Raw genomic sequence first — 27,098 nt, forward strand, 5'->3', positions numbered from 1 at the left:
AGAGTTCTAACTTTATCCTGTAGGCAGTGGCGAGCTCTGAGCCACTGATGATTTTTAACCAAGAGAGTGACGAGGGACGCCTGGGTGGCTCAGTTGGTTAAGCAGCTGCCTTCGGCTCGGGTCATGATCCCAGCGTCCTGGGATCGAGTCCCACATCGGGCTCCTTACTCAGCAGGGAGCCTGTTTCTCCCTCTGCCTCTGCCTGCCATTCTGTCTGCCTATGCTCGCTCTCTCTCTCTGATAAATAAATAAAATCTTAAAAAAAAAAAAAAAGAGAGAGAGAGAGTGACGAGTAATAAATGAAATACAGAGAGAAAGGAGATGGGAAGTTGAGAGAAGGTAACTGGTATTTGAGGACTGAAGTATGGTAATGTCAGTGGGAGTGGAAAAGGTCAGATGGGAGAGATCTGGAGGTGACAGGAAGAAGTTCATAGTGCCTGACTGTGTAGGACTATGGATAAATTTCAGGCCTTGACAATCAGAAGGTAATATAGTGTGGTTGTTTAAAGCATGATCTTTGAGGGGCGCCTGGGTGGCTCAGTGGGGTAAAGCCTCTGCCTCCAGCTCAGGTCATGATCCCAGGGTCCTGGGATTGAACCCGCATTGGGCTCTCCGCTCAGCAGGAAGCCTGCTTCCTCCTCTCTCTCTGCCTGCTTCTCTGCCTAATTGTGCTCTCTGTCTGTTAAAAAAAATAACAACAACTTAAAAAAAAAGCATGATCTTTGAAATCAGATTGCCTGGTTTAAATCCCAATTCTACCACTTTTTAACTATGTGACCTTGAAAAGATTACTTAAGCTCTTTGGGTTTCCCCATCTGTAAAATGGGGAAAACTATTCCATTTATTGGAATTTTGTGAGGACTAAAATATTTGATGATGTGAAGCATTTAGCATAGTGTCTAGCCCCATGATAAGTGCTCACTAAATGTGTGTACACATGTGTGTGTATGAATGAATGACTGGATTATGAATAAGTTGGGGATATGGTGTCTGATGATGGGTTGGGTATATTGGTGTTTTAGGTGGAACATATTTGTGGAGCTGTCCTGTATTCAACTGGAAGTGGACTTCTAGGGCTTGTGAGAGGCCCAGACTTTAGACAGAGATTGGGGAGCCATGGAAGTAGATTAGATCAGGGAAGAAGAAACTGTTGTGGGAGAAGTGAGGGCTGAGTACAGAACTTTGGGACTGTTTCTGTAGCAGGAAGAGGAAGTAGATTTGATACAGGAAGCTGAATTGAATAGTCTATGAGGTGGGAGGAGAACTGGGAGAGTGTTGAGTCATGGATGCCAAAGAAAGAAAAGTTCTAAGAAGCAGGAAAGTAGTTACTGGCATTAGATGTTAACAGAAAAATTAGAGGGTGATGAGTAAGAAGTTGCCTTTGGATTTACTAATTAGGTGGTCATTGGTAATCAGGTAGAACACAGTTTTACTGTAGTGGTGGGAACAGTTTCTTAGTGCTAGTAACAATAATGATGTAATATTGCATGTATGGTAAAGGAGATACAGGGAATAAAAAGTGCTGTAGAGTTTTGCACACCAAAATTGTCTAGCTTAATACAGAGACATATAGAAGGGGATGGAATATTGATAGGTGTTGAAAAAGATGTACTGATGGCATTTTAAAAACCTAGCTGTTGCTTGTAAGAATTATGCTAATAAAACTTCCAGTATTGCCTTTTAAGACATTTTGTAGTTACTCTGTATTCTAAATTTGTTTGTGTTTTCTTTGGCACTGGAGGTAGTGTGGGTCTCTTACTTTATCTTTGTGGGCTGATAGTAACGTCTTTGCTCCTTTTCCTTTCTTTTCTTTTGCCTTTTCTTCTTTTCTTATTTTTACCAGATGCTATCTAGTATTTATTTATATAAAATATTTTTTATTTGTTTAAATTAGATTTACATATTATTTTATTCATTTAGGGAAAAAACCACGCTGTTAGAATGTTTAGATTTTTTCCCCCTCTGGTCCTCTTTCTAAATAAATTAATCTCAGTTGAAAAGGGAATAACCTCTCTTTGACTTGTTTAGAATAGGCAGGCAGCATACCTTGTTAGTGATACTATTTGGACTTACTCTGTTTTGACATCCTTAACTCTCTCAGCATTTCTGCCTAGATGTACAATTTCTCTGTGGCTTGGAGTACTTGTGTGGGGAAAGAAGGAATCATTGGGAGAGATTTATGTGGAATTGCTTTGTCCGGTTGCTGAACCAGCCTCCTGAAGTTTAAAATACAGCTTTGTATTTATTAAGCTCTTAGCACATCTCTTGTCCTTGGACCAAGCACTGTAAACTTAAGGTCACACTATTTTATGGAAAATACTGAATCATAATATTACTTACGGTGGCCATTGTCTGGGGATGTCTGGGTGGCTAGGTTAGTTAAAACGTCTGCCTTCTGCTGGGGTCATGATCCCAGGGTAGTGGGATCGAGTTCCACATCAGGCTCCTTACTCAGTGGGGAGTCTGGTTCTCCTTCTGCCTATCACTCCCCGGCTTGTGCATGCTCGCTCTCTCTCTCTCTCTCTCTGTGACAGATAAATAAGTAAAAAAGGTGGCTATTGTCTGTTATGTTTTGCTTCCTTCCTAAATAATTTAGTACATTTTTTTAAAACATGATTTGAACTAGTTTTTAGACTAGTTAATAAATTTATTAATTTTAATTAATAAAAATGATTAGATTTTATTACATTAATAAAATCTAATGTAAAGACAGGCATATTTTAAAAACAAAATTTGGAATATAATGTCTTAATTTGTCACAAGTGTATGTATGAATTTAATTTGTAATCTTACCAACAGTTTTTAGGCTTTATACATTTAAGGTAATTTTTATGTTTTTAGTTATTCATCCATCTATCATAATGATTATTAGTATTTTGTTTAAGTCTAGAATTTTTTTTTAAAGATTTTATTTATTTATTTGACAGGTAGAGATCACAAGTAGGCAGAGAGGCAGGCAGAGAGAGATAAGGAAACAGGCTCCCCACTGTGCAGAGAGCCCGACGCGGGGCTCGATCGCAGGACCCTGAGACCATGATCTGAGCTGAAGGCAGAGGCACCAACCCACTGAGCCACCCAGGTGCCTCAAGTGTAGAATGTTTTTAATTAAGATTTTATTCGCTAGCTTCGATTAATGCTATAAAAGATATAAATAACAGTGGTAGTTATATGAATGACATAAGTTGTATAAATGTTTGCTTTTGACTCTGTTTCCCAATACCTAGAAAGTAATGTTAAAATAGTCAAAAATATTAAATATATATTTATATATATTAAAAATTATATATATAATATTCAAATATTAAATATTTAAGTGAATTAATCATGTAGAAGTCAAGATACAGTAAGTTCCTGTTTAAGATGGTTCTGTAATTTTTGTCAAATGATATTCCTGGAAATGTGTGTCGGTAGTTTTTTCATTAGTATTCATTTTCCACAGAGCCAAGAACAAAACAGGATGTGTCTGTTATGGGCTTATTTGGAAGAATTGTCTTGATGCAATTAAATATCAAACCTAAAATAGTTTTTAGAGACCCTTAGTGAAATAAAACCTGAATTGTTGTTAAGCCAATGGAGGCCGTTTTTAATGATGACAGGGAAAGAACTTGTAACAAAATAATTTTTGGAGCCAAAGGCCTTAAAAATCACATGCAGCCTGAAAGTTTATTCTTTGTTATTTTTGGTGAAACTTGCTTGGAAGGAGGAAGTAAGCTGCTTCCTGAAACTGAATGAGCTCTTAGAATTGATGCAGGCCACTTGAGACTAACACAGTGGCACGTGATTTATTATTTAGTACAATTGAGTAGTTGAGAATGGTAATGTTTGTCTCCCTGGCCCAATATAATGAATTAAGAGGTCCTTCAATTATTTGCTAATGATAAGTGTATGATTGTGTTGGAAGTCAGCAGGAAATGAATCTAGATAATTTGCCTGGGACAGTCCAGGCAGATGCTCAGTGCTGATGACAAACGCAGAAGGCTTTGGGAATGCGCCTTCAGAAAGGTTCAGGAGGAACCTGGGAGGCTGCCTCTAGAGCCGAGTTGGCTACTAATAGGCACTCTGAGTTACTAACATTATAAAAGACCATTCCATATACAAGAGGAACTGAAGCTTGGAGTGGGAGGGACTTGGGTGTATTCACAATGGTATGTGAGAAAAAGCTGAGACTGTTTCCTGACCGTAGTATGAATGGTCATTCGGATGTACCATTTTTTTTGTCATGCGTGTACACGTGACCATAGGCATGTACGTACCTTCTGTTGGCTTTACTACTAAAACTTGTGATCAGACAGCCTGGGCCCTTCTTTGTGCTGCTAAGTTAGTGGGACTGAACTTCTGTGCATGTTAATTTAATGCCTCTAATATATTTTACTTTGGGCATTTATTTATCTTAATGTCCTTTTTGACTTTTTCTCTCGTCTCTCTTTAATCTTTTCTTGTCGATAGTCTTTCTTCCTTTTCTTTTCTGCCCCATTCTCTCCTCCTCTCTTTTTTCTCTGTCTTGTTGACCATTTTTTTCTCTCTCCTCCACTGACTATCCCTGTTACTACTTCTTCTTTTTTTTAAAAAGATTGTATTTTTAAGAAATCTCTACACCCAATGTGGGGCTTGAACTAAAAACCCCAAGATCCAGGGTTGTATGCTCCACCAACTGTGCCAGCCAGGTGCAAATGAACTTATTTTTTTTCTTTTAAAGTAAGCTTTACTCAATGTGGGTCTTGAACTCACGACCTGAAATCAGGAGTCACATGCTCTATGGACTGAGATAGCCAGCCCCCCTCTCCCATCCCTATACTTCTATTTAAAAGCCAAGGGAGTAATAACATCTGATAAGCTTAATAATAGTACATGATCTGTTTCCAACAAGAGAAAGGAAGGATCTAACTGTGCTTTTTCTCCAACAAGTAAACATTGTTGATTGCCTACCATATGCTAGATTTAGAAGAGAAGACCATTTCCACACCAGAGGACTTATTTACAGTATTCTATCAAATTAAATCCATAGAACTCTTGATATTTTTGACTCTGTGATATTTTGTGGATATACATTTCTTTGCAAGCACATTTTTCCTATTGTTGACCTTCTTTCTCTGCTAAAATACATTATTTCACAGACATCATTACAACCAAATTAGCACAAGTGCAAAGGAAAGAAAGAAAAATTAACTCACAATCTTATCTGTAACAAATTAGACTTACTGTTTCTATGTTTTCCTCTAGTGTTTGTCAAAATATTTGTGTACTCTTTATGCAGTGGAAACTATAAGTAAATTTAATTTTGCATTCTTCTTTATGTTATTTCATAAATGCTCTCTAAAATGTAATTTTATTTTGTTTTATTTTTTTAAAAAACATTTTATTTATTTATTTGTCAGAGAGAGAGCACAAGCAGGCAGAGTGGCAGGCAGAGGCAGAGGGAGAAGCAGGCTCGCCTCTGAGCAAGGAGCCTGATGCGGGACTTGATCCCAGGACCCTGGGATCATGACCTGAGCCAAAGGCAGCCGCTTAACTAACTGAGCCACCTAGGTGTCCCCTAAAATGTAATTTTAAATGTTTGAATAATATACCACTCACTCAATGCAAAAGGAAGTAATGTTGATGGGGTACGTACTGTGTCAGACACTATACAAAATAATTAGTAATTGTCTCATTTTATCCCCATAGTAGTTCTTTATGACAAGTGTTACTATGTCCATTTCATAGATGAAAAAATTGAGGCTTAGCTTAGTTTATTTCAGTTTAATAAACGTTAATTGAGCTCTTCCACATTCTAGGTATGATGCTGATTTCTAGAGATTCAAAGATGGGTGGGACATGGTCTCTTGTATAAGGAATTCAGAAAATGATGAGGAAGAAAATGAGTAAAGAGATGATTTCAGTATAGTATGCTAAGTTCAGTGACATAGAAGACCACCTAACCTGGATTAGGGTTGGTCAGAGCAGTTTTGCTAGAGCAGTGCTTCTCCAACATCAGTGTGCATGGGGAAGTACCTGGGGTTCTTGTTATAATGCAGATTTTGGGGGCGCCTGCGTGGCTCAGTGGGTTATGCTTCTCCAACATCAGTGTGCATGGGGAAGTACCTGGGGTTCTTGTTATAATGCAGATTTTGGGGGCGCCTGCGTGGCTCAGTGGGTTAGGCCGCTGCCTTTGGCTCAGGTCATGATCTTGGGGTCCTGGGATCGAGCCCCACATTGGGCTCTCTGCTCAGTGGGGAGCCTGCTTCCCTCTCTCTCTCTCTGCCTGCCTCTCTGCCTACTTGTGATCTCTACCTGTCAAATAAATAAATAAATAACATCTTTAAAAAAAAAATAATGCAGATTTTGATGTTTGCGTCTTTGGTAGGGTTCAAGATTTCTTCACTTCTAACAGGCGTCTAAGTGGTGCTGTTGCCGTTGTTCCACATACCTCACTTTAAGTAGGAATATCCTACATGATACAGATTTTGGACAAATACCAGGTAGCTGGATATAGAAATGAGGAAAGGTATTCAAAACAGAGAGGACAGCATGGGGAAAGGCATAGAAGCATAAAAAAGTGTGTTAAGTTGGTAAACTCTTTATAATCTATGGCAGGTGTTGGCAAACTATGGCTCATTGCCAAATCTAGCCCATAGACTACTTTTGTATAGCCCATGTGCTAAGAATAGTTTTTACATTTTTGAAGTGTAAAAAAAAAAGAACACCAACCAAAACAAAGAGTAAATTATAATAGAAATGCACAAAGCCTAAAATGTTTACTACCTAACCCTTTACAGAATAAGCTTGAGACCTCTGATCTGTGTATGGTGGAGTGTAAAGTCTGAGTGGGCATGGGGGAAGACATGTTGGAGACAGATAGTAAGCCGGGGTGGGCCTGGGAGGGTCGTGCTCACCAAGGGATGCAGAAGAGCTTGGCCTTCATCTTTGAGGTGACACAGAGCCAAGACAGGATTTAAAGAGGGAGATGACAGGCTCAGCTTGTGTTTTAGAAGAATATCTCTAACAGTATAGATGCAAGGGAGCAATGCTGGAGTCAAGGATACCAACTGGGATGCTGAACCAAGGCAGCTGGAGTAGGAAGGAATGGATTTGAGAACTGCTGGGACAACGTTTTTCATTCTCTTTTGACTGTAATCCGTAGGAAGATAAGTATTTTATTTCATGACCCTGCATACATAGACACACCACAAAGCCAAACTTACCACAAAACATTTATCTTTATTATAGGTGAACTCAAGTATTTTCATTCCATTAAGGATAATGGTGGTTATTACCTAATAAGTCGATTTTATATTGGGTTATAATGTACAGTTTGAAAAACACTGATCTAGGGAAGTAAAAGCAGTAGGTTATTATCACTGATTTTTGGTATAAAGGAGTGGGGAACAAGGATTGGCATGGACAAATGATGGTGTTCCCAGCTGAAATCAATAATAGGGGAAGCCATTTGGAAGGTAGAAGTGATTCATTTATTTTTGGACCTGTTGAATTCAAGAGCCCTGTAGGAAACCTAGACTTTTTGGAAGATAAGATACCAATTTTTCATTCAGTGAGTATTACTGCCTCACTCTTTTATTCATCTGCTGCTACTTCAATAGCAATATTTTCTACTGTATTTCTACACAAAGCTATGCGTTTCAGGATTTCATCAGCTTTTCCAGCATGGGCTAAAAGTTCAGCCATTGTTGCTGACATTGTCAACATTCTAATGGGAGGAAGCATTATAACTTTCAAATAATTGGTTATGTGGAAAATGTGTAGGTTGAGGACTAACTTGTACATTCTACTTTGAAATGCTTATTTAATTTAGTACTTGCATATTAGTTCAGTAAAATCAGTATTCTGGTATATTGAAATACTCATCCAACAGAGAGTAATGAAATCTCATCAGTTAGTTTGTGTATGGTACTGTATGTATGCAGTTTGTGTACTGATACACTGTACTTTTAGAGGGTTATCAGTTTTTGAAACCTTTACTTGTTTCATAAGGTTAGTATAAGACCAGTGTATCCATACCTTTCCCCATGATAGTATCATGATTATTTAAAGATATGCTTTTGTAACTGGAAAAAAAACATTTCCTAAGTTGACCCTATCAGTGTAAGTAACATAGATATATATCTAAGTTTTAAGAAGTTTTTTTTTAAACTAGGAATTAATACTTTTACATTTTTCTTTGTACAGATTGAATACCTACTTAAGAAACTTACAGAAGCTATGGGAGGAGGTTGGCAGCAAGAACAATTTGAACATTATAAAATCAACTTTGATGACAGTAAAGATGGCCTTTCTGTGTGGGAACTGATTGAGCTTATTGGAAATGGACAGTTCAGCAAAGGCATGGACCGGCAGACAGTGTCCATGGCGATTAATGAAGTCTTTAATGAGCTTATATTAGATGTGTTGAAACAGGTAAGAGTCCTGTCTCCTTACCTTTAGAATGTATGTTTGAAATAAGATATTTTCATTGAGTACAAGTCATTTATACTTTTACACTGATTAGAACAGGAATAAAGTTTCTTATTTTCCTAGTCTTATATAAGGCTTTAATTAAAAAAAATTACTGATATAATTTTAAAGTACACTTAAGCATTTAAGTGAACACATTTCTTACTATTTTTGAAGTACTTTAATGTTATGTGTACAGCCATATTTGTTGATCTGAAAGATCCTTATGGCATATTGTTCAGAGAAAAAAGCAGGTTGTTGAACAGGAAGTATCTTACAACCCCTTGGATGGTCACCAAAATGTTAAAAGTGATCTGGATTGTGGGATTTCTGTAAATTTTATTTTCTTCTTTATTCCTTACTTGTTATTGAACTTACTACTTTATATGAGTCTATACATGAATGTATGTATATGATTTTATATATAGATATATATATTTTTTAAAGATTTTATTTATTTATTTGATAGAGATCACAAGTAGACAGAGAGGCAGGCAGAGAGGTGGGGGAGCAGGCTCCCTGCTGAGCAGAGAGCCCGCTGCAGGGCTTGATCCCAGGATCCTGAGATCATGACCTGAGCCGAAGGCAGAGGGTTAACCCAATGAGCCCCCAGGTGCCCCTGATTGTGTATTTCTTTTTTTAAAGATTTTATTTATTTATTTGACAGAGAGAGATCACAAGCAGGCAGAGAGGCAGGCAGAGAGATAGGAGGAAGCAATCTCCCCACTGAGCAGAGAGGCCTATGCGGGGCTCGATTCCAGGACCCTGGGATCATGACCTGAGCTGAAGGCAGAGGCTTAACCTACTGAGCCACCCAGGCGCCCCCCTGATTGTGTATTTTATAAAATCGGAAAAATACCCTTATTTTGGAGAGAAATACCTTTATATAGCAAAACTGCATTTATTTTATAGATTATGACCTGCATAGCATCTGATACACATATGGGAAGCTTAATGTTTAATAGAATTTATATAATTATATATATTTTTAGTGGCTTTTTCAGATTTCTTAATTATTATTATTATATTTTAAAAGATTTTATTTATTTATTTCGCAGAGAGAAATCACAAGTGGACGGAGAGGCAGGCAGAGAGAGAGAGAGGGAAGCAGGCTCTCTGCCGAGCAGAGAGCCCGATGCGGGACCCGATCCCAGGACCCTGAGATCATGACCTGAGCCTAAGGCAGCGGCTTAAACCACTGAGCCACCCAGGCGCCCCAGATTTCTTAATTATTATACTGAATAATAACTCCAAGTTGGGATTTCCTTACCTTGGTCTTTTATTTATTCAGCAGGTGATATTGTTGTCTTTGCTCTTTTTCCCTAATTGATTCCCATCAATAAACATTAATTGAGGTTTCATTTGTCTAGGTTTTTAGTGCTAAAAAGAAGTGTGAGACATGGTCTCTGTCCAAAGAGTTCTAGGCCCACCAGGATGGCAGGATAATCGGACTACAGGTGAATTTCAGTATGAGATAGCTTTTACTTAAATGTCTAAGGATTAAGAAACTGAACAAGTATATGATTAGAACTTGGCATAATAATCAAATGATACAGCAAGGTAATAAATATTTAATGATAACATATAGTCTGCTATAGGCCATCAGCCCTTGTACATTTAATACTTAAATGTTAGCTATTCTTGGGGCTCCTGAGTGGCTCAGTCAGTTAAGTGTTTCGCTCTTGGTTTTGGCTCAGGTCATGATCTTGAGGTGGTGAGATTGAGCCTTACACTAGGCTCTGTGCTCCATGGGAGTCTGCTTGGGATTCTCTCTCCCTCTGCCCGCCCCCTTGAGCACACGAGCACTTTCTCAAATAAATAAATAAATAAATCTTTAAAAAAAGAAAAAAGGTCAGCTATTCTCAAACAACCCCGAAGGGCTTGGCCTGTAATAATGTGTCATTTTGTTTAAGTAAAAATATGAATTATGCACCTTCATGACTGCTATCTGGGAAGGAAGTATAGGCCTAGATGAAGTGTGAGTGTAGAAGCTACATTTTGAAGCCAGAATCCTAACTGCTCATTCCTTTTCTGTTCATCTGGAGCAGAGTTCTTCCTCCAGAGTAGTGAGAGAGAGAGGTCGGTAGAAGGCTAGGTTGGTGCCTTTGGTTGAAAGATATATTTGGCCAAGTTTACCCTTTTCATTAATTGAGATTTTAATTTACTGAGAATCACTATAAAAAAGTTTATATATAATTTTTTATTATCCAGGGGCACCTGGATGGCTTAGTTAGTTAAGCATCCAACTCTTGATTTTGGCTCAGATCATGATCTCAGGGTCATGAGATTGAGTCCCATGTCAGGCTCCATAGTGGGTGTGGAGCCTGCTTAAGATTATCTCTCCCTGTCTTTAAAAAAATGAATTAAGGGGTGCCTGGGTGGCTCAGTGGGTTAAGCTGCTGCCTTCGGCTCAGGTCGTGATCTCAGGGTCCTGGGATCGAGTCCCGCATCAGCCTCTCTGCTCAGCAGGGAGCCTGCTTCTCTCTCTCTCTCTCTCTCTGCCTGCCTCTCTGTCTACTTGTGATCTCCGTCTGTCAAATAAATAAAATCTTAAAAAAAAAAAAAGAATTAAAAAAATGACAATGCTTTTAGCACCGGGAGTTCTAAGGCTATAAGCACTGGGAGATGGGGTGTGGGGCGGACTGTTGTCTCTGCATGTCCAGAATTCTGTGTAAACTTCCATATGCATGTATTTGACTGGATTTAGTGCCCTCGACCTTCATAGATCCTTAGTGGGTTCAGATCCACAAAGGTCAAAAACCACTGATATTGTCTCCAATAGATAAAAGGCCAGGCATTTATAGCAGATTTAATCCTTCGTAGGGTTACATGATGAAAAAAGGCCATAAACGGAAAAACTGGACTGAACGCTGGTTTGTACTAAAACCCAACATAATTTCTTACTATGTGAGTGAGGATCTGAAAGATAAGAAAGGAGACATTCTCTTGGATGAAAATTGCTGTGTGGAGGTAAGAGTCTCTTGTTACCTCTTTCTGATGCTGCCCCCTGCTGCTGAAATCTTTTATCTTGCTTCTAGATTATAGAACCTTAAAATAATCTTAAAATTAATACTTAGAAAATAGTATAGGCAGTTGCAGATTTTCTGAACCAAAACCAAGATAAACTGACAAAAATTTTTTGTGATGTGAATTTATTTTTTGTCTCATGAATAAAGTATAGGGATTACGTCAGATTTATTTGAACACTAAGGAAATATTTATTGAATAAAATGGAGTTATAAAAAAGAAAACACAAAAATATTCAGTAAGACAGTGTTTGAAATCACGAATATATGAGGCAATCTGGGCCATTTTGAGTACAGTAAATAAAATTAAAGAAAATACAAGCATTCTCTTTGAATATTTTAGGTGACTTTCAGTCAGGATACCTTATTCATTGCTGTTAATTCTGTAAAGAAGTGAAGCCTTGAAGAAACATAAATTTTGAGTTTTTTATTTATATCTGAACTATCATCACATCTGTATTTGATGAAGAACATTTAAATTACCTAAAATCTTGCTCATAAATGACAGTGTATTTTGATGGATGAAATAGTGTGGCTATATTAATACCCTAGGGTGTGCACTGTCCACGAAGGGGTCTTCTTAGATTTGGCTAAACATGGAGACTCACAAGATTTACCATAGGCCATACCAGTCTGCTTACGGATATAGGACAGGAGCTACAGCTTGCTCTTAGTAACAGCTCAAGTGCAGAGAGAATGGATCTGCATCAGGCGGACATGGGAATCACCCTGGCTTAGTAGTCTAGTAGTGCACTGGGTCAGTACCTGTTGTAACAATGTGGATATACCTTCCAGGGTTCCTGTAAGGGGTGTGCTCACATGCAAGAGTTCCTGTGCTCGGGAGAGCCAAAGCAGGTGTTGGGTGGTTCTCGCAGTCCAGATGAAGTATCCTAATCAGGGGTCATTGTTACCATAGGTAATGTTGCCTAGAGAGTAGCATTTTGTAAATCAGAAATATGCTCTTGATGTTGAATTTCAGCTGGATTTGTATAAATAATTGAGATTAAATTTAAATGCTTAAAAATAAAATAAAGAAAAACTGATTTTGCTTTCTGTGTTAGTCCTTGCCTGACAAAGATGGGAAGAAATGTCTTTTTCTCATAAAATGTTTTGATAAGACCTTTGAAATCAGTGCCTCAGATAAGAAGAAGAAACAGGAGTGGATTCAAGGTAAGACAGTTTTTATTATTTGTCAAGATATAATTTGAGAGCTCTGACTTTGTATTTTAATCTCATTAAAGATGCTAAAGGCATTGTTCTCTCATTGTTCTCATTTTTGCCTGCAGCATAGTAGCTGAAAGAAAAACAAATTTAGAAGAGTTCCCGAAGTTTTCATCAGTTTCATTTGCATAATAAGCTTATGGGAAAATTATAGACTGGGTATTTTAGGTTTTATTAACTTTTATTGTTTAAAGAGAATGGAACTTCTACTTTTAAGAACTAGAAGGATTTTTAAGTGACCATCTTGAATTTTTAATAAACAGAAAACAAAAGAGGAATAATGCAATCACTTTAGAATATTTCCAGTAATTTTTAAGATCTGTTATTTAAAAAAAAAAAAGATCTGTTATTTTCATAAGAAATCACTAGTTTTAAATAATTATTTTAAGAACACAAACTTTTGATTTAATAACTTATAAAGTATTCTAAAATTAGTAAAGAATGAAACACTACATATGAGATTTTCTTTTTTAGTCATGAAAGGAGCTTCTGAATATGATATTCTTGGACATAAGTACAATTATACTGAAAATTTTGGTCATTTTGATGTGGCTTAAGATTTTGAGGCAAGTGCACCTAGGTTTAAATCCTCTTTCCTAGGTCACTTGAATTATGAATTTTGTAGCTGTTTTTCCTTTTCCATAGAATGGGGATAATAATAGTACCAACATCTTGGGGCAGCTGGGTGGCTCAGTTGGTTAAGCATCTGTCTTTGGCTCAGGTCATGATCTCAGGGTCCTGGGATTGAGTTCCGTATCAGGCTCCTTGCTCAGTGGGGAGCCTGCTTCCCCCTCTCCTCCCTGCTCATGCTCTCACTACCTCTCTCTCAAATGAATGAATCTTTCTTTTTTTAACTGATAGAAGTCTTCTTTGTTGTTTCAAGTGAAGTTATACATAATTTTTAAAAATTTTTATTTTTTAATTTCTTTTCAATGTTCCAGAATTCATTGTTTATGCACCACACCCTGTGCTCCATGCAATACATGCCCTCCACAATACCCACCACCAGGCCCACGCAACCCCTCACCCCCCTCCCCTCCTAATCCCTCAGTTCCTCAGAGTCCATAGTCTATGGTGGTTCGTCTGAATAAATAAAATCTTTTAAAAAAATAGTACCTACCTCTTAAGGTTTTTGTGATGGTTAACAGATAATGAAGATACACTTGCACATTTAAAAAATGGCACATCATTGCAGAAATGTGGTAGATTGTAGATAACCTAAATGTCCATTAATTGCAAAATGGTTGAATAAATGATAGAAGAAACAGTTCTGTACAGTATGTATAATGTTTTATTTATTTGTTTTACTTATTTTAAAAGATTTTATTAGAGAGAGAGAGAGAGAGAGAGTGTGTGTGTGTGTGTGTGTGTGTGAATGAGAGAGAGCATGAGCAGGGGGAGGGGGAGAGGGAGAGAGAGAGAAGAAAACTCCCTGCTGAATAGGGAGCCTGATGTCAATCCCAGACGTTGGGCTCATGACTCCAGCCGAAGGCAGACACTCAACCGACTGAGCTACCCAGGTGCCCAGTATAATGCTTTATACAGAAAGCTATCTAAGATAAATTAAGTGAAAATAACCAAGGCTCAGAAGAGTGTATTATGTCAAAAGAAGATGGAGGATGCATATGCATATTTATTTGTATATGCTTAAAATATCTCTAGAAAAGATGCACAAGAAACTGTTAACATTAGTTGGTAATGGAGAGGGGAAGCCAGAAATTGGGATAGGAGCAGGAGGGAGACTTTTCCTGCATGACTTTCCATGCTTTTGAATTTGAACAATGTGAAAGTAATAGCTGTTCAAAAAATTAATTAAAACAATCAGGAAAATACATAAAAATGAGATGATGCATGTAAAGATACACATACAGCAAGTATTCAATAAATGCTAGCTACTCTTACCATCTCAGGAAGGGAGTGTATAAGGATATGGTTTCATAAGGCATAGATAAGGGCAGACTGAACCCAGCATGTAGCAAATCAAATATCAGGAAGTTTGAATCTCAGCTCTTACTACTTCTTGTTCTTATTTGGCCTTTTTAGAAATACAGAGAAGGGAATTGAAAGTGTTGTAAGTTCTTCAAATGTGTGCACTATTCCCGTGTCAAGTATCTGTTTAAGAATAGATACGCAGTTATGGAATTTTGGAGCTAGAAGGGACTCTGGAGATCACATCTTTCATTTCAGAGATGAGGAGACCGATGCTGCAGGTTATGACTTATGGAAGGGTGGACCAGCACTCAGTGGCAGAAGCAGAATGTCCACTGGGCCTCTGGTTTTCTTCCCACTATGCCATCCGCATTTTAGGCTTATGAAGAATAAACAGTCCATCCCTTTTTCTGTCCTACACCTTTTACAGCTATTCATTCTACTATCCATCTGTTGAAGTTGGGCAGTCCCCCACCACATAAAGAAGCCCGCCAGCGTCGGAAAGAACTGCGGAAGAAGCTGCTGGCTGAGCAGGAGGAGCTGGAGCGACAGATGAAGGAGCTCCAGGCTGCCAACGAAAACAAGCAGCAGGAGCTGGAGACCGTGAGGAAGGTGGGTGTGGACACCGGGCTGGGGGGGCTCTCCCTTCCCTTGTAGGGGCCACAGCTACCTTCCTGACAAGCTTTGGGTCTACCAAGACCAGGCGCGTGCAGTTTTAGACAGCTTCTTTGGTAAATTATTTTCTCAGGAAGTGTATCTAGGTTGCTGAGTGAGACATCCTGGTTTTCCCAGCCTTGAAAATATGAGGGCCTCAGGTCAGCAAGCCATTTCATTGACCGGACAAGAACATGTATAAGAATAGTGAGCACAGTTGAATTTTGTCAGAGAAAGATGAGAAATTTTATTTCCTCGATGTCAAGGTCACTTTTGGTGACCTGGGCGTGATGTGTTGCTTTTTTAGTGCCCCCCCCCCCCTTAGCTTTACTTATGAATACTCTTAGTATAGAACTGTGGGTCTCACTTACCTTTTGGAATCAAAGATACAGTCTGGGTCAATTTCTCCTTCCATCTCTGGGCTAGGAGATCAAGTACTATTGATTGTATAGGATAATTGACATTCATTGGAAAACCTTGTTGCTCAGCTGTATCATGGTTCTGGAGGTGACGGTCCTCATTGTATGGACACTCTCCTTGTTTCTGCCTTGAATCAGTGAGCACCTGCTGTCTACAAGATCAAAGACCCTTTTGTGTCTCCTACCTCTTTTGTAGCACCTTTGCTGTGGAGTATGGGAGATACTCACAGTATAAGCCCCCACATTCCTGGTGGGGTTCTCCCTTTCTAGTTCATGGAGATGCCACACTTTGTGCTGACATCCCCTGAGTAGATTCACAAAGAATTTTCTAGTACTTTTGTAACCTTAGGAATTAATGTGGGTGTACGAAGCTAGAAAGTTGCTCCTATCCATCATACCTTTCTTTTTAAATTTTTTTTTAAGTTTTATTTATTTATTTGACAGACAGAAATCACAAGTAGGTGGAGAAGCAGGCAGAGAGAGAGTGGGGGAGGGGAGGCAGGCTCCCCGCTGAGCGGAGAGCCCGATGTGGGGCTTGATCCCAGGACCCTGAGATCATGACCTGAGCTGAAGGCAGAGGCTTAACCCACTGAGCCACCCAGGCGCCCCTCTTTTTAAATTTTTAATTTAAATCCAATTTAGTTAACATATAGTATATTATTAGTGATTCATCAGTTGCATACAACACCCAGTGCTCATTATATCATGTGCCCTCCTTAATGCCAATCACAGTTACCCCATCCCCACTCACCTCCCCTCCAGTAACGCTGTTTGTTTCCTGTAGTTAAGAGTCTCTTATGATTTGCTCTTTGTTTTCATCTATTTTATTTTTCCTTTTCTTCCTCTATGTTCATCTGTTTTGTTTCTTAAATTCCATGTACGAGTGAAATCATATGGTATTTGTCCTTCTCTGACTTATTTTGCGTAGCATAATACCTTCTGGTTCCATCCATGTTGTTGCAAATGACAAGATTTCATTCTTTTTGATTGTCGAGTATATATACGCCACATCTTTATCCATTCATCTGTTGATGGACATCTGGGCTCTTTCCATATTTTAGCTATTGTGGACATTGCTGCTATAAACTTTGGGGTGCAGAATCACTATGTTTGCATCCTTTGCTGGGTCATAGGGTAGCCCTACTTTTAACTTTTTGAGGACTCTTCATACTGTTTTCCAGAGAGCTTACCTTCTTTCTTTCTTTCTTTTTTTTTTTTTTAAGACTTTATTTATTTATTTGAGAGAGAGATAGCACGAGCAGGATGAAGGGCAGAGGGAGAAGCGGACTCCCTGCTGAGCAGGGAGCCCAATATGGGGCTCTGTCCCAGGACTTCAGGATCATAACCCAAGCCGAAGGCAGGCGCTTAACAGCTGAGCCACCCAGGTGCCCCGACATGCCTACTTTCTAAAAGCAGCTTCTTAGGTCTTGTTGCTCTTCCTCCTGAATCACTCTTGCATCTTGCCTTTCTGCTGTAATATGTTTTCTTTAAAAACTCCCGTAAGTTTTTAAAACATCCCACTAGGATGAGCACCTGTAGTATGTGATCACTGCTTCCTTCATCCACTGTACATATGGCAGTAGTGGATGTTAGCAGAGTGGGGTGGAAATCTGGGCTGGTTGTCCTTCTTTCATAATTTTTTAAAAATTATGCAATAGGTCCTACAGAAGAGAGTACGAAAGAGTGTGTCCGAAAGCATCACAAAGGGAATACCCCTGAAACTATTACCCAAGTAGGATAGAGTATTGCCAAAATTTGAAAGTTCCAGTGTCCTTTTTTTTTTTTTTTTTAAAGATTTTATTTATTTATTTGACAGAGATCACAAGTAGGCAGAGAGGCAGGCAGAGAGAGAGAGAGGAGGAAGCAGGCTCTCCTGTTACCCAAGTTAGGATAGAGTATTGCCAAAATTTGAAAGTTCTGGTGTCCTTTTTTCTTTCGTTTTAATTTTTTGGCAGTTTACAAACAGTAAGATTCATGGTTTATATATAGTTGTGTGAGTTTTTACATGTGTCTAGATTCTTGTAACCAGCACAGACAGAATGCAGAACAATTCTACTGCCCCACAGAATTTCCTCACACTGCCCGCTGTACTCAGACTGTCCACAAATTCCTAACCCCCGCAACCGCTCATCTTTTCTCTGTTCCTGTATTTTTGCCTTTTCCAAATTGTGATATAAATGGAACTGCTCAGTATGTAAGTTTTCAAGACTGTGTTCTTTGACTTGGCATCATGCATTTGAGATTCACCCATCTGGCATCTTTTTGAACCTTTAGACTCTTTTAAACTCTGTCTCCCATGAGGATGTAGGTGCCCTGCTCTGCTTTATGTGAATGTATGCCCAGAGCTGGCAAGGCCTAGGCCAAACTAGACAGCTCTCCTCCTACCTCGATTTACAGAATTATTTAAGAAACTGATTTGGGATTTGTTAAGTGTTGAGAAGTTATTATAGATCCCTTAATAAATCTTTAGTTTTCCTTTTCTCATAAAGAAATAAAATTCATCAAGTTTTTGTTGAAACATATTTAGGGAAAAAACTGCTTAGATGAATATTTTAATCACCTGGAATTCAATAATGTTTGTGGGTTTTGTAAGACTTGATTGGCTTCACTTAATTTGGAAGAAAGAACAAGAAATCATGTAGTTTTTGTAAATTAATACATTTCTTTAAGGGGGTTGCCCACTTTTTTTTGTTTGTTTTTGAAAAAATGCTTTATTTTTGTAGGGCACTTTTAGGTTCACAATAAAATTTGAAAGGAAGATACAGAGATTTCCCATGTCCCTCCGGTGTCAACACACGCACAGCCTCTCCCGTTCCAGAGTGGTACATTGGTTAAAATTGATGAATCTGCACTGATACTCATAGCACCCAAAGTCCGTAGTTTCTCTTAATGTTCATGCTGGTGTTCTGCATTCTGCGGGTTTGGACAAATGTATAATGCCATGTATTTACCATTACAGTATCATTCAGGCTTATTTTCCCTTCCCTAAAAATCCTCTGTGCTCTCCCTGTTCATCCCGCTCCTCTGCCAAATAACTTTTATTTCTACGTGGTTTCTTTAGAAAATACATAATCTTTTGTATAGATAATATAATCATAGGGTTCAAAAATTTAAATTATACAAAAGAATAAATCCCACTTGATCATGGTATATGTTCCTTTGAATGTATTGTTGAATTTGGTTTGCTAATATTTTATTGAGGATTTTTGCATCTGTGTTCATCAGGGATACTAACCCCTGATTTTCTTTTCTTGCTTTTGATATAAGGGTAACACTGGCCTCATAAAATGAGTTTGGAGGGAAAGTTTGAGAAGAATAGACATTACTTCTTCTTTGGATGTGTGGTAGAATTCACTAGTGAAACTGTCTGGTCCTGGGACAGCTTGTTTTTTTGGGGAGGTTTCTGATCACTGATTGAATCTCCTTCTAGTAATCAAATTGGTTGTATGTTTTTAGGAATCTGTAAATTTCTTCTGGGTTGTCTGATTTGTTAGTGTATAATTATTCCTAATCTCTTATGATCCTTTGTAGTTTGTGGTATCCTCTTTTTTCCTTAGTGAGTCTAACTAAAGACTTGTCAATTTGTTTATCTTTTCTAAGAACAAGCTTAGTTTCACTGATCTTCTCTTATCTTTTTGGTCTCTTTTATTTATTTCTGCTCTAGTCCTTGTTACTTTCCTTCTACTAACTTTGGGCTTCATTTTTTTCTTTTTCTGGTTCCTTGAAGTGTAAAGTTAAGTCTTTTGAGACTTTGCTTTTAAGATTTATTCATTTATTAGTGAGAGAGTGCAAGAGCGAGCAGCGGGGAGGGAGAGAGGGAGCGGGGAAAGAGAATCCCAAGCGGACTGTGCCGAGTGGAGCCCAATGTGGGGCTTTATCCCATGACCCTGATACTATGACCTGAGCTGAAGTCAGATGCTTAACCGACTGAGCCACCCACGTGCCACCATTTTTCTTTCCTAATGCACCTCCACTCTAATATTTATTGCTTTTCTGGGGGTGGGTTTTTGATTGGGTAGAAACTGGAAGAAGCAGCATCTCGTGCAGCAGAAGAAGAAAAGAAACGTCTTCAGACTCAAGTGGAACTACAGGCCAGGTTCAGCACAGAGCTGGAGCGAGAGAAGCTTGTGAGTGCCACACAGCTGGGAACCTGGGACCTGCTGCCTTCGCTCACAGAGCCAGTTTGGGTGAAGGGGGAGGGACCAAGGCCTGGGAGGCTGGAGGGAGGCCAGCTTGTCAGCTGGGCTATGCTTCTGACCTGGGGGGGGCTCTAGGGAATTCTGTGTTTCTTCATTCGGGATGGGCTTATTGAGCACCTATGTGCCAGCCACCAGGCCAAGGATATAAAGGTAAAAGATGTAAGCCTTGCTTTTAGTACCCCAGAATAGAAATTCATGGAATGGGGTGATAAGTACTGTGGTTAGGGTGACTGTATGTCTTGGTTTGCTGGGCTAGTCCTTGCCATCCTGATATAATTATTAACAGCATTCTTCTTCCTTCTCAAAGAGTCCTGGCTTGGAAAATAAGTAGCTATGGAAAAAGTAAGCACGGGTTCCATGACATTCCTCTTCTGTCATGAGCAAAGTGGGAGGTTCTGAAATCATGAGAACATATGAATTCTGGTCTGCTTCCCTTAGCAGCTCTGATTCATCCCCCAAGACACCCAAGAGCCAGGCTGCTGGAGGTGGTTAGCTAGTTCATTGGAACACAGGTCTTACGCGGAGTTGTAATGTATGGGAGAGTACTGAGCCCAGTGCCCATCAAATAGATGCTGGTGACATTTATTAAGTTTTTGTTGCTTGGAGTTGAGATAGATATATTCATGTTAGGAGAGAAAAGTTCATAGGCAAGCAGCTGTTGGGGGAAGGAGCGCTGTACTCACAGCCAGAAGAGCTGGGTTCTTTCTTCTCTACTCCTGCTTTTGAGCATAAGTTTTCTCTTTACGTTGGAGGTGTTGTCATGTGATCTCTCATGACTCTTAGGACAAGGAAGTGAGCAGTGAGAATATTTTATAAACCACAAACACATATGCTGGTGTGCTGTTACATTGAGATATCCTTGTCTTCCAATTTTTGAGATTCAAAACTGTTTAATACAGAAAGGAGAACCCATATACTTGTTAGGGTGATAACTTGGGTGCTTGAGTCCCCCCAAGGCTGGATGTGCCCCAGGGAGGAAGAAGAGGGGCCTGGAGGCAGCCAGGTAAGAGGAGTCGCTGGCTGCTGGTCAGTTGTCCCTTTCCCCTTTAACCCTCCCTCTGGCTGTTCTAACTGGGCAGAGGTTCATTCCTTTTAGAGAAGACTATGGGTAAAGAGGTTGTGGTTGTATAATAGAAAGGACTTTAAAGAGAAATTATTCAGGGAAACGATTTTTCTTGACTTGAATCTTAAAGTGTGGAGTGGAAGGGATGGAATGTTCCCTGGGCAGAAAGACAGCATGAGGGCTGTAGCCTGTGGCCCCGACTGTGCTGCGGTCTCAGTGTTGGTATTGGCTGCGGTGTTCTCCTGGCTCCATCTTCAGTCTGGGAGTGGGGGACGGGGCCCTGCCCACCCTGCTGGGCTGCGGCAAGGGCTGGCCATCAGGAACAGCCCCTTGAGAGCAGCGGGAGACCTTCCCTGGGGATAAAGTCAGCCTGAGTGTAACATGACCCTTTTATCCCATCAGATTAGACAGCAGATGGAAGAACAAGTTGCCCAGAAGTCCTCTGAACTGGAACAGTATTTGCAGAGAGTCCGGGAGCTGGAAGACATGTATCTAAAGCTGCAGGAGGCCCTGGAGGACGAGAGACAGGCCCGGCAAGACGAGGAGACCGTGCGGAAGCTTCAGGCCAGGTGCCATTTCTGTTTGTCTCCTGTGTCTTTATGTGCTTTGCAGGGGCGAATGTTGTTTCTAGGAATGACTAACGTTCTGGTGAAGAGGGAGGAGTGTCTGCCAGACCGGAGAGACCTTGGAGGCCTGGCTGGCTGGCCAACTTGTTTACTCTTGGTCTAGGGCCCTGGAAGACCCTGGCTTCTAGGGCCCTAGACAGGCTTTCCATCTGTGTAGAGCAGGCAGGTCGCCAGGCCTGAACACAGGCATGAACCAAGGCTGAGCAGCCCAGCCACAGCACCAGCCAGGCTGGGGGGAGAGCGCTCTGAGGATGCCACTGACGTCAGCACTGGCACCATGTGTTGGTCCCTACGCCTTCTGCTGTCACTCAACACGGGATGCTCCCACCTCCAGCAAGATAAAGTCTCCACTGTCTCTGTTCTTTTGTGTCGGTTGCTTCAGAGTCCAAGTTCCAGAGTCTCGTTTCTTCCTAATGCATCTGCTTAGGCAGGCCCATCTCGGGCTCCCACTGTGCCCTGGCTGCCAAAGGGCAGGAGGGCAGGGGTCTGGCCTTGGCTTCCGTAGTGGGAGATGGGCCCTGCTTCCCATCAAGATGCCCATTGTGCAGATTCCTTGGACACGTGAAGGGGATTCAGACCGGGCAGCCTGAACACCTGCAAACGTGCATCCCCTTCTATACTCTTACCACTAGGATGAAAAAATAGGCCTTTCCTGTTCCATGTTGTTTCACCAGCGCCTAGAAAAGCACACAGAAGGTGCATCATACATGCACACATTGAGTGGGTGGATGAACACTTGTCACAGCACATTTGCAGTGTTGTGTTCAGCTGTGGGTCTTACACTCCGGAAGACATCTAAGGAGGAGTGGCCGGTCCTGTGTAGAACTAGGAGCAGTGGATGGGAGAGCTATTCCTAGTCCAGGAAGAACTTTCCACGGCTGCCCATAAATAAACTTGCTGGATCCGTGAAGCAGTGGGCGGGCCATCCCTCAGATGGTTTGAGCAGAGTCGGATAAGCACCCTGCAGGGTGTCGCAGAGGAAGTTCTCACGGGGCGGGGGGGGGCAGGCTGCAGCTTGGGGTGGTGACATGAGGCCGTCTGGTCCATCACTTTACTCCTCCTCTCGCTGGCTTTGGAAGAATATGCTGATGTTTGGGCCACTGGAAGTGTGTTGGTCCTGGGCCGGCATCTAACCACACCGTCTGTACTTGGTACAGGTTTGGGCTGTACCTCAGTTTATTTAAAAGCCTCTGTAGCTCGATATTTTAGATAGGCAGCCTGTGACTCAAAGATAGCCTTTTGGAGTCACACAAACCTTGGTGAAAAATCCACTACTAGCTGTGTAATGTACTTACACCCTGACTTTTTATTGCTTCATCTGGAGGGATGACAGTACCTTGCAGAACTGATGGGTTAGCAGTCGAGAAGTCAAGGGAGTGACATACACGTAGTGATTGTTCAGCCAAGTGGGAGCTGATTTAGTCTGCCTTCTGTTGGCTCCTTCTTCCCTCACTTAATTAGTTTGTTAGCATTGTCCTTGGTTGTAGGTCTGTACGAGATGAGAAATGTTTTGCTGTTACAGCAGCCCAGGCACATTTCACAACTTGGCCCTCCCACCTGCCAGGTGAATGACATGGTACAGGTCACTTAGCTTTTGTGCCTCACTTTCTTCATCATTGAACTATGAATGCTGAGAGCACTTAAGTTTATTGTGGGGATTCATTAGGAAAATACACTTAGTTCTTGGCCCAGTTTGTGGCACAGTAAACCTCTCATAAATGTTAATTTGTTTTCAAACAAGAGTGCAACAGAGAGGAGCAGGACAGGCGGCAAGGGTCGCCTTACCAGCTTTAGGAATGTGGGCCTCTGCGGCTCGTTTCTTCCTTGTGAAAGAAGGGGGTTGGCTGAGATGGCCTCGGGGGCACTGGCATCTGCCAGGTGTGGGCGCCCGGGCAGGTTAGATCCTGAGCGCTCTGTGTCGCAGGTTGCTCGAGGAAGAGTCTTCCAAGAGGGCTGAACTGGAAAAGTGGCACTTGGAGCAGCAGCAGGCCATTCAGACGACTGAGGCGGAGAAGCAGGAGCTGGAGAATCAGCGCGTCATGAAAGAGCGGGCCCTGCAGGAAGCCATGGAGCAGCTGGCGCAGCTGGAGCTCGAGCGGAAGCAGGCGCTGGAGCAGTACGAGGTGATGCCTGGTATTCAGGTTTCCAAAACAAACGTTTAAGCACCCGAAACTAATCTAGTCCTCTGGCTTAACTAACTGGACTTAAAGTAAAAACTTAAACATTTAGAAAGAACAACAGTTGCTTAGCTGTAAGAAGCTGTAGTGAGAATTTTGCCTAGCTGTGAGTAGTAGTAGTTTTTATAGGTGGTGAGGGGGATCAGGTCAAGTCCAGTCAAAAGGCACACAGTAATCTGAACAGGAGAGGTCTAATATAAGCAGTTATTAGCCACAAAGGGGATTGCCTGCTAGGCAATGAAGACTCTAAGGAGGCAGCAATGGCAGGTACAGGAAGCAGCCCATGCCTCTGTGCCTGAAGCAGGGCACCCAGAGAGGGGACCCAGCTGGAAGAGGGTCCCCCTTTGATCCTGGCCCCTTATGCCCATGACTGTGATCCCGACCTCCTTGGAGAGAGCATGGCCTTGGCCCCCTGGACGGCAAAAGAGCAATGACTGGGAGGCTGTCCTCTGGCCACTGGGGTGAGCCCCTGGGGTGCCCCCTGCCACAGTAGCTGCTGAGAAGAGTGGCAGGTTCTCAGCAACCGAGAAGGGTCCAGTAGAACCCGGAAGCAGAGGCCCTTCCTCCAGTGTCCCTTCAGTGCCCTTTACTGACCAACCTTAATGGTGCCCACTGGCAAGGAGAGTTACCTGCTGTCACACACAGGACAGGGGAGGTGGTGTTTGGAGCCAAGGAGTGGCGAGCCGTGATGCTTACACAGGGGTCTTACCCGTTCATGTGTAGCAGTGTCAGTAGGTCCCCTAGCTGACCTCAGGCAGGTTACTCAAGCTCTCTGCATCTGGTTTCCACATCTGTAAAATGGGGGTAATAAGAGTTGCTCCTCTTGAGAGTGGCTGGGAGGATTTCCTGGAATAACCCGCAATCATAGAGTCCAGCACCCAGTCATTTTTTATTTGGCTCTTGAGCTCCCGTTGTGTTTGCATCATCCAAAATCTCCTTGTGTTCCAGGGAGTTAAGAAGAAGCTGGAGATGGCAACTAGTAAGACCAAGAGCTGGAAAGACAAAGTGGCTCAGCATGAAGGATTAATTCGATTGATAGAGCCAGGTAACACACTCCTTGGAGTAATCAGATATTCTCCCAATTTTTTCCTCTCTTTTATTTGTGTGTTTGAATTGTGCTAAAAGTCTTCATTAGTCCAAATACGTAGAAACCAAACTGTTGGGGTCAATTGCTCTTGAGTAACTTGCCCTGTAATAGATAAGAAGGCCCAGGAATTCCCTTTGCATTCGTCTTCTGGTGGTTTTGGGGGGTATGACATTGATGGATATTCCTCAGAGGAGAAATAAAGGAGAAAGTGACTGTTTTCTCTGTGGGGAAATGGGTATGTTAACTGAAGGGTGTGGTACTTCCTGTATTTAAGGTGTGTTTGTCCCTTAGGTTCCAAACACCCTCACCTGATCACTAACTGGGGCCCTGCGGCTTTCACCCAGGCAGAGCTGGAAGAGAGAGAGAAGAGCTGGAAGGGGAAGAGGAGCACGGAGTGAGGGGGGCGAGGGGCCGGGCCTGTCGGGGCACAGCCCCGTGGAGCTGGAAAGCTCGATGCTAAAGACAGAGGAACTGGCTTTGCCGCTTCTGATCTTCCTTCTGTGCCTCCTATCAGGTCAATGTACTAAGGAAGCCATCTGATTTCTCTGCCTGAAAATCAGGGCTCACCTGAAAAGAAAAAAAAATTCGACACTATCAAGCTCTTTATCTACTCTTTCCTTGAAAACTTCAGCTTCTGAAAATTCCCTTTAGCTCCCTCAGGTGCTCGTGGGAAGTGAGCCGTGCACACACCGTGCGGGGGGGCGCCGTCAGCCGCCATGGGGGACGGGGTCGCTCTCCCTCCTCTGTGGCAGCAGTTCCCTGTCTCCGAGCGCAGCCTTCTAAACCAGCCCGCTGATCTGCTGCGGGTGCCGCTGGCCAGGAGGCTTGCGACTGCTGCTCTGGCCATCTGGCAGCATGTGACCCTTATCCCTGCTCGCGGTCCCCGATGCAGTTGTGTGGGGCTCTCTACCCAATGCGTTGCCGCTGATCCACATCCTGGCCCAGGTGGCCCCAACTCAAGGGAGCGAGTGCTTTGGCTGATAGATCCTGAGGAATGAAAGATAGCACAGCGATGAACTAAGCCCCATTGGAGTGGTGATTTGATACTAACTGAATTCTTTCTAATATTTAAAATGGTCTGGAGGGTCAATCTGCTGCCAGACCCCCTTGCTTTTTGTAGTTACTGTACAGAAAATTTCAGGAGTGTGTGAATGCTTGTTACAATCAGGCCTTTTCCTTAATAAATAGGGATATGATCATTTATAGGAATTACACATGAAGAAAGTTTAAAAAATGTATTTTTATGATGTCCTATGTTGAGAGAGAACAAATATTTATAATTTGCAAACATTCTTACCTAAATATTGTACAATGTAATATGCTGAACTTTCTTAATTTTTTGCTAATTTTCTAAGATATATTAAAAATGTTTTGTATGTTTGGGTTTTTTGTGGGTTTTTTTGGTGTTTTTTTTTGTGTGTGTGTTTTTTAGTAAAATGGACTTAGAAAATTAAAAACACAAGAACAGCATGCATTTTAAACTGCCTGATTTACTAGAACAGGGTGAGGTTTTGTGGATATCTGTATATTTTCACATAATGAGATGGACTTGAGTTGAGGGATACTCCCTAAAAACCCTGAGTTTGGAGCTTGGACCCCCAGATGAGTGCGGTCACAAGGTGAACTAAGTCTTCATGTTTGGTGTTTGAGTTACTCCTGTGGGAAACCATGGCAGATGTCTGCGCTCACAAACGGGAGCTTTTAAGATATCTCCCTCATTGTTGCTCTTACCTCCAAATCCGCTTAACCTCTGCTTTCCTGAATTTTCTTTTTATGACTTTTGGTTTTTCTTTCAGTTTTACCAGAGTAAATAGTGTGGTTTTTGCTTTGGTTTCACATGGTTGCCAAGACTGAAATGCCTACTGTGGGCTAAGCCAGCCCACTCACTCAGGCCAGCTTGATTGTGTCTTGGAAAGCTGATCTTTCCCTTCTAGAAGGAGAGAACACACTCGCTAATGTTTTCTTAAACATCTTTCTCTACTGTAGTGGTTCTCAACAGGGGACACTTTTGCGCCCCCCTCCCCCAGGGGATATTTGGCAATGTGTGGGGACATTTGCGGTTGTCTCAACTGGTACTGTTACTGGCAGTCTAGGTGGGTAGAGGCCAGAGATGCTGCCGAACTTCCTACAATCATGGGACACTTCCCTGTAGCCAAGAGTCCTCTGGCCTAAGCTGTCGATGGTGCCAAGATTGAGAAGACCTGCTCTACAGAAAGGCAAGTTCTAGTGCCCAGAACACAGTCAGGGTTTTCCCTCAAAGAGTCCCAGGA

At 41.5% G+C, this 27,098-nt stretch overlaps 1 protein-coding gene across 4 annotated transcripts in view; it reads left to right on the forward strand.

Moving 5' to 3' along the window:
• The window catches only part of SWAP70 (switching B cell complex subunit SWAP70), a 67,887-nt gene extending 41,675 nt beyond the window's left edge, over positions 1 to 26,212 (forward strand). For 3 of the 4 annotated variants that reach the window (XM_082683102.1, XM_082683101.1, XM_082683103.1), the window contains 9 exons: positions 8,164 to 8,391; positions 11,251 to 11,397; positions 12,515 to 12,623; positions 15,034 to 15,215; positions 19,696 to 19,803; positions 21,341 to 21,507; positions 23,489 to 23,687; positions 24,690 to 24,786; positions 25,120 to 26,212. In XM_082683102.1, the coding sequence (XP_082539228.1) occupies positions 8,164 to 8,391; positions 11,251 to 11,397; positions 12,515 to 12,623; positions 15,034 to 15,215; positions 19,696 to 19,803; positions 21,341 to 21,507; positions 23,489 to 23,687; positions 24,690 to 24,786; positions 25,120 to 25,226 (1,344 nt within the window). In that variant the 3' untranslated portion in view covers positions 25,227 to 26,212. The other variant, XM_082683104.1, reaches the window with a different exon arrangement.
• Positions 26,213 to 27,098: the final 886 nt, after the last annotated feature.

Source organism: Mustela nivalis (genome assembly GCF_964662115.1).
Source record: "Mustela nivalis genome assembly, chromosome: 9".
In the NCBI taxonomy this organism is placed as follows: domain Eukaryota; kingdom Metazoa; phylum Chordata; class Mammalia; order Carnivora; family Mustelidae; genus Mustela; species Mustela nivalis.